At 38.0% G+C, this 9,543-nt stretch overlaps 1 protein-coding gene and 1 long non-coding RNA gene across 2 annotated transcripts; one reads left to right on the top strand and one right to left on the bottom strand.

Moving 5' to 3' along the window:
- Nucleotides 1-341: 341 nt before the first annotated feature.
- LOC127085321 (pentatricopeptide repeat-containing protein At3g49710) lies at nt 342-2,790 on the bottom strand. Its single transcript, XM_051025842.1, has one exon. The coding sequence runs from the start codon at nt 2,659-2,661 to the stop codon at nt 484-486; it is 2,178 nt and encodes a 725-aa protein (XP_050881799.1). The 5' UTR covers nt 2,662-2,790; the 3' UTR covers nt 342-483.
- Nucleotides 2,791-5,975: 3,185 nt separating this feature from the next.
- Nucleotides 5,976-8,770, top strand: LOC127085320 (uncharacterized). Its single transcript, XR_007789090.1, has 2 exons — nt 5,976-7,598; nt 7,709-8,770. It is a non-coding gene; the product is annotated as an uncharacterized LOC127085320 (long non-coding RNA).
- The last annotated feature ends 773 nt before the right edge of the window (nt 8,771-9,543 follow it).

Genomic DNA, 9,543 nt, shown 5'->3' with positions numbered 1-9,543 from the left:
ACAAAGGTCTACCTAGCTAAAGCTAACTATGATGAAGAGACTATAATCTTTGTAATTGTCATCAACATCTTCAAACATGTTCACAGCTTAAACAATAAGAGCAAAATATTCAGAGACTATAACTAAGAACACTGCATCATTAAGAAATAGATAATAATTATGCGCAAAATGCATAGCAAGAGCACTAGAAATTGCAGCTACTGTGCACCTATTAATTAAGATACCAGGATTCAGTATATTAAATAAAAAGATAAGTTAATTCCAAACTAAAATTGTTAGTAGAGTTCTGCTTCAGCTTAACAAGTTATGCTGCACTGAAACTAAGAATTGGTAACTTAGTATTGATAAAATCATGTGGATAAACAAAAAAAAACTATGTTGGTCATTTTCCCTATTGTTACATTAGCTTTAACTGCTTACTAGGTATGTAACTAATGTTCTTGTATAATTTATTTTCTCACCATAGTAGTACATTTGATTATATCACCAATAATCCCTGCATGAACACCACCCTTCCTTAAAGCAATGAAACCGATGAGTATCTCTAACAGTGATTTCCCTACCAGAAATGACCGATATATGTTTGATAGCATTGTGGCAATCACCGCAGATTCTTAGGTTTTTCACAACAAGTATTGGGGCACCTTCTTCAGTGGAGATCAGACCAAAAGCAATTGCCAACTTTTCACTGTGATGCCATAACCTTCTTTCTTTCTCTTCTGCTTCTACCTCTCCATCTTTCACTAATGCCAATCTTATATCTGCTACATACCCTGCTTGCTTTAATTTTCTTAACAACTCCCCCATGTACTCATGAATCTCTTTTATCCTTGGATGTGAAGTATCTTCAGCTACAAAGACATGCACCTTCTTATCTATCTCGATCCAACTACAACCTGGTTTCTTCTTCACTCCTCTTTCGCGCATCAGCCGTTTCAATGTTGCTGCCTCTTCCCATCTGCCACCACTTGCATACATATTTGAAAGCATTACATACGGAGCCGCATTACATGGTTCCAGCTCGAGAAACTTATTGGCTGCTTTCACTGCTAGCTCCACATTTCCGTGCTTCCTACATGCACCAAGCAAAGTAGCCCATTCAATAGAACCAGGATTAAATGGCATTGTCTCAATAATCCTCTCAGCTTTCTCGAGTTCCCCTGCCCTACCCAAAAGATCTATCATGCAAGAATAATGTTCTGATTCTGGTTCAATCCCAAATTTTCCTTTCATCATATCGAAATACTTCTCACCCTCCTCAACTTTCCCAGTGTGTGCACACGCAGAAAGAACAGATATGAAGGTTATGTTATTGGGTACTATTTGCTGTCTCAGCATTAGTTCAAAGAGACGGAGTGATTCAACCTCAACACCATGCTGTGCATAGCCAGCAATCATTGAATTCAGCGATACCGTGTTATATTCCGGCATTGCATCATATATCCTTCTCGCATCATGAAGATTCCCACATTTGGAGTACATTGCAACAAGAGCATTGTTAACCGAAAGGCGATTACATGGGATGTCAGATTTGATTGCCAATGCATGAACCTGTTTACCCACAGATGGAGACGACAAATTGGAGGATGCACTAATTACGCACACAAAACTACAATCATCCGGACAAAAACCAATACGCTGCATCTCCCTGAAAGTCAAAAGAGCATCATCAGATAAATCCCCGTGTTGGGAAAATCCGGAAATCATGGTGTTCCAAAGAACCAAATCCGGTTTAGGGATTTCCCCAAACACCTTCATACATTCCAACATTCCACAAGGAGCACACTTGGAGTACAAGTCAATCAATCCACTCCCAACATGAGAGTTCCTATGAAATCCACTCTTGATCATCTTCCCATGAAACTGCATTCCCCCAGCCAAATCCTTGAGGCAAGTAAATGCAGTCAAAACACTAGCCATGGTGAACATGTCGACCTCCAAACCCATCCTCTCCATCTCCCCAAACAGCCTTAGCGCCTCCAATCCCTCCCGATGCTGTCCACACGCCACAATCATCGCATTCCACGAAACCATATCCCTACAGCCCTCCCCCATTTCTTGAAAAACCCGTCGTGCCTCGTGCAACCGTCCCAATCTACCGTAACAAGCAAGAACCGCATTGCACACCGAAGCATAACAATCATATCCACACAACAAGGCAAAGCAATGCAACTGCCTAACAAGACCAACATCCTCAAAACAGGCTGAAATCACGCCAGAAAGCGTGAATCCATCAAGCTCCAACCCAACCTCTCTAACTTCCTTAAACACCCTCAACGCCGGCCCACACTCGCCTCTACGAGCATATGCCGCAATGAGGGTGTTATAAGAAATAAGATCCGGCTGGGGAATTTGATCGAACAGTTCGCGGGCGAGGTGGAGGAGAGAGTGTTTAGCACAAGCATGGATGACGGTGTTATAAGAAAAGACGTTAGGGTAGTTGGTGAGGTTGAAAGCGGTTAGAGCATTGGGAAAAGTACCGAATTTGGAATAGAGGAGTGTGAAATGGTTGGAGAGGTAAGTTGTGTGTGGAATGAAGGACTTGATGTAGAAAGCGTGGAGTGATTTTCCAGTTAAGAAATCTCTTTGAGCTATGCATTGTTTGAGAAGGGTTCGAAAGGTTTGTAGCTGAAGTGGGAGTGTGCATGGGAATTGGTTCATCTAATGAAGAACGGAGTTGAATCACAACCTTATGCCATCAAACCCAGTTCCGGCTATGGGACCCGTTTATTCAAGCCTCTATTTTCCCCTCCTCTTTTCCATTCAATTATTTCTTTGTTTCTTATAATTTTGTAAAAGATCAATAATTTAGTTTTTGTTAGTCTATCAAATTAATTTTTTTTTAGCCTCTATCAGTACGGCCACACGGATTCGATATAAAATATATTTTAATATGTATCTAAATTTTAAATTAATTATTAATTTTAAAATAAATAATAATTATATAAACTCAATTATATTATTGAAACTATCGGAAATATACCCGAACGTATCGCACGCTCGAACATACAACATAGTCACAATCGAACTTTATTTATCCCCAAAGGAAAGGGAAAACATCGATAAAATCCGGGGAAAAAAGATATATTGGGTAAGGAAGTCGCTTATGCAAGGGGAAGATATTAGCACCCCAAACATCCATGGTACTCCATGGGAACCGTTTTGATCGTTCTCGTTCGAATATGTGTTATCTAAAGATTACTCACAAAAGAATGAAGGAAAGGAAATAGATAGAGTGCTCGGTGAGGATTAGGGCCCTCATGCCTACGTATCCTCATAGTGCAATGAGGAATTCAGAGTTTCGTAGTTCAAGGAACTAGAGGCAGGAGGTGGAAAGAAGTGTGATAGAAGTATGGTCTGAACCAAAGAATACTGTTGTTTGAACTCCAAAAAGGGTGAAAAGATGGTAGATTATGAATGTATCATGGAGATGAATGGAAGAATGCCCTAGGACATGAGTGATAAATAAGTATGCTCGCGGAGGATTCGAACCCTCGTGCCCACGTATTCCCATCGTGCAATGAGAAAATCAGAGCAATCATAGTTCAGCCTACTACGGCTGAAAGCAAAGAGAGATACGATAGGATTGCCCAGAGGCGAGGTATATTGCTTAACAAGCAAGGACGTGGTACTAACCGATGATGGTAATCAACCACAAGGACAAATGAGATTTTTCCAGAGTCTGAACTCCATAGGGCAAGATAGATGAGTGCCATAGTCTGAACTAAATACAAGGCCAGGAATGGATTCTCATGGTCTGAACTCAAAGGGGACAACGAAGATATAATGTCAAGATTTGAACTTGGAGTCAATGTCAAAGGTTTCCAGAGTCTGAACTCCATGGGAAAGATGGATAAGCATGCCATAGTCTGAACTATAAGGCAAAGGAACTGATTTGAATGCCAGAGTCTGAACTCCATCTGGGAGGAAGAGTATCATTCCAAAGTATGAACTGTATGTGCAATGCAAAAGGTAGCCAGAGTCTGAACTCCAAGGGCTGGATAAATGAATTCCAATGTCTGAACTGTAAGGCAGGGTAGTATGTTAAAGTCTGAAATGTATAGTCAAAATCAAGATAGCCAGAGTCTGAACTCAATAGGGCGAGGATGCCAAGATCTGTATCTTATGGGCTAAGAATAAAGCCAGAGTCTGAACTTCATGGGCTAAAGAAGCTTACCAAGGTCTGCACCTTGAGGGCAAGAAGCAAAGCCAGAGTCTGAACTCCATGGGCTAAAAGAAGTCGCCAAGGTCTGCACCTTAGGGAAAAGGATAAAGCCAGAGCCTGAACTCCATGGGCTAAAGGAAGTTGCCAAGGTCTGCACCTTGAGGGCAAAAAGCAAAGCCAGAGTTTGAACTCCATGGGCTAAAAGAAGTCGCCAAGGTCTGCACCTTGGGGCAAAGGATAAAGCCAGAGTCTGAACTCCATGGGCTAAAGGAAGTTGCCAAGGTTTGCACCTTGAGGGCAAGCAACAAAGTAGACCATAGCCTAAATTGATAGGCAATGCATGAAGCTATTGATTGAGAAATAGGTATGTGACTCTTGCATGAATTGAATGAGGATTGAATGATTGATCGTTATATAGAATAAATTGATAAATAAGATAGGAATAAATAAGGTAGCTCGCGAAGAATCTGGGTTCTCCTGCCTACGTATCCTAATTGTGCAATGAGGAAATCAGAGCTTTCGTAGTTCAGCCCACTACGACTGAAAAGAAAGAGATTGGAGGCAAGAGGAAATGGATGATTGAGATTGAATTGATTTGAAGGGAATGATTGAGAATTGCATAGAATGAAGAATGGATAAACTTGATAGTTACTGGACGATAATCACACTAACTTTCAAGTGGAGAGAGAAGAGTCTTTGTAGTTGTTTCTTGCAATGATGAAGACCTTATCAATCGTTAGATTCGAATTGCACTAAAGCCTATGAACGAAGGTGAATACGATGAGCGCTGGGTCAACGTCCCATACCCAAAGATACTCAGAATGGGTGTAGGAATACTCCAGTCCCACTCCTTCTCCATTACTTAAGGCTCGTATCGTACAACTTGATTCATGATTGATAAGTTGTTGAAGTGGTCATTGCTTTTGTTATTTTTGCCTTTGTGAAGAGAGACTTGTCAATTGTATGATTAGAATTGTGCTAAAGTCTATGAATAGAGGTGAATACGATGAGCGCAGGGTCATACGTCCCATACCCAAAGATATTCGGAATGGGGGTAGGAATACTCCAGTCCCACTCCTTCTCTATTGCTTAAGGCTCGTGTCACACTTTTCTAAATTTGATTTAACAAGAGTTGAAGATGCCACATTTGACGTGCTTGAATAATCCGCTGCTTGGTATGACTGAGGATGCATTGATTGAAGATCTTGTCCTTAGGCCTTGAGTTCCACAGCTTGGAAGAAAAGACTTATTAAGTGACCAAGGGTCTTTTGGTCACTCAATTTAGACTGTGGGATTATACAAGTTCAAAGGATTTAGTTGATCAAAATTGTTTTTGATAAACTTGAATCGAGGGTTTGAATTAACTTGAAAATTATGACGAATCTTAATCTAAGGTTAGAATTAAACTCACAGGCTATTCCTAAGGGGACATGCAAATAAATTTATTTCTAAACCTAAGGGTACAATAGTCAATTCACAAATCATTAATGTTGAATAAATTTCTAATCATCAACATCCTAATTAAAATCAATTCCAAATTCTAAACAATTCTAATTACTCTAAAACTTCTAAAATCTAATTAGATCCAAATCAACAGTAATATTTCGAATTAACTCTAATCCAAATCAACCTTTAATCTAATAGAATTTTGATTAATATAAAACAATTAAACAAAATGAATAATGAAGGTGCAAGCCCAACTGAGGGAGTGTGAATTAGAGCCACAAAACTTGCTTAGGTCTTTGGCCCAAGTCTTGGCAATAACCCCAAACCTGGATTCAAGGAGCCTGAGTTCAGCCCATACCAAAGAAAAGCAAATAAACTCGGCCTCGCTTTCAAACAAACTAAACAAATTTCAGTTGAGCAATGGATGAAACTCGCTGTCGGTGCCGCAAGATCTCGGCCGGTGGTCCTGCGAGCCAAACTCGAACCAACGAGAATGATGAAGATAAACGTCGTCGGCGTGTATTCGCACTTCCACTTCGAGGAATGATGAAGATCAACGAATTTGATATCTTGAAGTTCTGCGGCTAATCTCCAGTGTTAAAGATGAAGCCTTTTCTGGACCGTGAGCTCCTTTCTTGAATTTCCGTTGTAAGCTTCCATTTTGACTTTCTTCTTCTTTTCCTGTTACGGACTTGTTCGGAGTTGTTGAGTGCGTTCTCTTGGAGTCATTTCTTCTGTTATGGAAAAGGTTATTAGAAGTTGTTATCAGGGAGCTTGTGAGGGTGTGAGGCTGGTTTTTTGATGCAATTTTAGAAGTTGGTTCGTTGTTCCATCGAGTTCTGTTCTGGAAAGTTTTGTTGCAGGGTTCAAGAATTGGCTTCTGTTAGAAGTTGTTATCGGTTAGGTTTTTTTTTTTAAAGATGAAGTTAGAGAGAGTTTTTACTTCAGTATGAACTCTGAAAAACTCCCCTGAGATTATGGTTGACTTACTTTATGGTTGAGAAAGGATTATGATGAAATTGTGTGGTTATTGGAATTGTGAAGAAAGGGATTTTCTGGTTTTGTGAAGAAGCTGATTGTTGAAGCTATGAAGAAGCTTATGGTATTGGGAAGAAGATAAATATGGTTGAATTTTCGGCATCGGTTGCCGGTTCAGGAATAATTAATTGAAGATTGGCTTATGCTTCTGCTTCAGATTCATGGTTCAAGTTCGTTAAATTATTTATTGATAACACCAAGGATGATTTGGTATGAATTCAGTTCACGGTTTCGACATTGAAGGTTATCTCAAGTTCAATTAATTATGGTGATGGACTGTTAAAAACAGAAGGCAATAGTGTTGTTTTGTAGCGGAAAACAACTCAATATAAGTTTATTATTACCTTAGTTAAAGAAGAAGAGAAAAACACTATGATTAGTTTCCAGGTTTGCAATCCAAGTGCCTCTTCAAAAACTTTATAGCATGGGATTGATTCCACTGTACGATCGGACATGGGACTATTACTTGTGATCTTGTAATATTTCTATACGCAGCTTAATAAAAGGCTTTCACTACCTTTCTACTTCACCCCTTTGCAAATAACTGCACCGTGTCCATCATGTTTATTTCCACCATGTTTATTAAGAAATGATTTATATGAAGTAGGTGAATTATCTTGGTGTAATATGTATGCGGATAGAATTTGTGAAATTGGTTTATGGATGAAAATTTTGACGGTTTCTTGGTGTCTATGATGCATTTGATGACGGTTGAGATTAGTGATGAAAGAGGTCAATTTTATGTTTGTGTTCATGGCAAGGTTTGGGTTCTCACGATGATCTTCCACACAACGAAAAGAAAGGCGAAAACCAAGCATACAAAGATGAATCCAACAAACAAGCATGAACGCACAAGCAAACAAGATTTTGCGAAATGGTAAATAAGGTTTGAGGCTTACCGATCGGAGACCCTCCGATGGTTCTTCAATGGCGGTGCAAATCCAATACGGTAAGAAGTTATTCAATTCTCTTTCACCTCTTCTTCATCCCCTTTTATTTCTTCCGTCGATTTTCTTGTTGTTGAATCTTTTGCCAATTTCCAATGCTTGAATTGTGAAGCGACGATGAAGGTTTATGCTCAAGTTGATTGAAACTTCAATGAGAAGCTTCAACAACCATGGATTTGAGCTCTAGTGAGGGAGGGTTGAAGAATGGAGAATGAAGAGTGCAAAACTTGAGAGAAGTGAAGAATGAGGGGAATTCAAAAAGTGAAGAAGAAGAAGACTAGTGAGTGAATGATGAATGTTTATATAGACTAGGTGAGGGATGACTAGAGGTTGAAAATTAGTTAGAAAATTGTTGGGGCTGGTTTGGGCACTTTGGGCAATTGCTCAAAGTAGTTAGAAGTTAGTTTGTGGAAGTTTAAGGTAGTTAGGGTGGTTAAGGCATGGATGTATGTGAATTCACATGCATGTCATAGGCTGAATTTTTAGTGAATATGAAGGAAATTAGATGAATTTATATGACACCACTTGAATACATGTTTGGCCATTTGAATGAATGAATTATATATGCATTTGGATTGATGTTCATGCGTGAGATGGTGTATTACATGAATGCTGAATTTTTATTTTAATGCACAAGATCTATGAGTTTTTACTTGTTGTATAGAAGTGAAATGAAAGTGATGCATAATATGGAATTTATTCATGATATATGCATAACACGCATAATTTTTATTGAATTAGTATTGAATTTGACCTTTTTTGGATGGTTTTGCATATGATATAAGTGTATGTTCATGTGTTGAATTTTAGAGATGGATGATATAAATTTAAGATGACTTTCCATGTGTATTTTGAAAGTACTCATGATGCTGAATTTTTATTTTGTAGGTGCTGAATTTTTTAGAAATGAATGTAATTTCTAATTTGTTTTTATTGTTTTCTTTGCAACATGGTATGTGATAATGGAATATGAACAAACATGGTCAAGGTGGAGTATGAATGAATATTATTGAAGAGCTTGGAATCATTTTTATTCTTTTGTAATATGTTTGTAAATGACATAAAGTGGTGTAAAGTGAAGTCACATAATTGTAAGAATAATATTTAGTGACTTTGGAACCTTATGCACATGAATTGAAAGACTATGAATAAAAAAATGAATTTTTAGCTCAAAGTGTATGTATGGAAATGATTTCCAATGAAGGTTTAGAGAATTTACCCATGAAATGAAAAGTGACTTAGTGAATCACTTAAAAATTTAAACTGTGTCGAAAATGTAAGTTGGCATATAATACAAGTTATTTAAAAATGCAAAATGCGTGCTTGGTGAATATGTCGTGCATATGGTACATCCCTTGTTTTGAACATGATGTGATGAATTACAGCAGTCAAACGTCCGATACTTTCTATTTTCCACATTCGAGATCATCACCAAAGAGCCCTTGACCTAACTTTCAAAAATGAAATAATGAGATGTAGATAAAATGAATGTTTCCTAAATGAGTGCTTCTTGATGAAGTTGTTGGTCGGGTAAAAATGAAAAAGGTAGGGCAAATTTTGGGGTACGACAATTATCATCCGACACAAATTTTCCGGATAAAAAATTAGTAAGACTATCAATTTTTAAGAGTAACATTTTTATCCTTTGTGATAATACATTTTCTATATGTTTATCTAAGAATTCTATTTTATACTCTAGAGCTAAACACATTGAGACAAAATATTATTTTATAAGAGACTATGTTCAGAAGGGTATTATTAAGTTAAAGTTTTTTTGATATAAACCATCAATTAGCTGATATTTTTACTAAACCCCTTGCTGAAGACAAATTTGTTTTCATTCGGAAAATTTTAAAATTGGAAATATGTCCCGAGTAAAAATACAAGTCTCAGTGTGTGCTGCCCCTGAAGAGTCAAAATGAGAATCTGAGGAAACATGACTCGGAA

This window comes from Lathyrus oleraceus, chromosome 5 (assembly GCF_024323335.1).
Source record: "Lathyrus oleraceus cultivar Zhongwan6 chromosome 5, CAAS_Psat_ZW6_1.0, whole genome shotgun sequence".
Lineage (NCBI taxonomy): Eukaryota > Viridiplantae > Streptophyta > Magnoliopsida > Fabales > Fabaceae > Lathyrus > Lathyrus oleraceus.
Note: the sequence above shows the minus strand (reverse complement) of the source record. Positions and strands in the feature narration are given on the sequence as shown.

Coding starts and splice junctions, on each gene's coding strand:
- LOC127085321 (XM_051025842.1), bottom strand. CDS start 2,661: ATGAACCAATTCCCATGCACACTCCCACTTCAGCTACAAACCTTTCGA.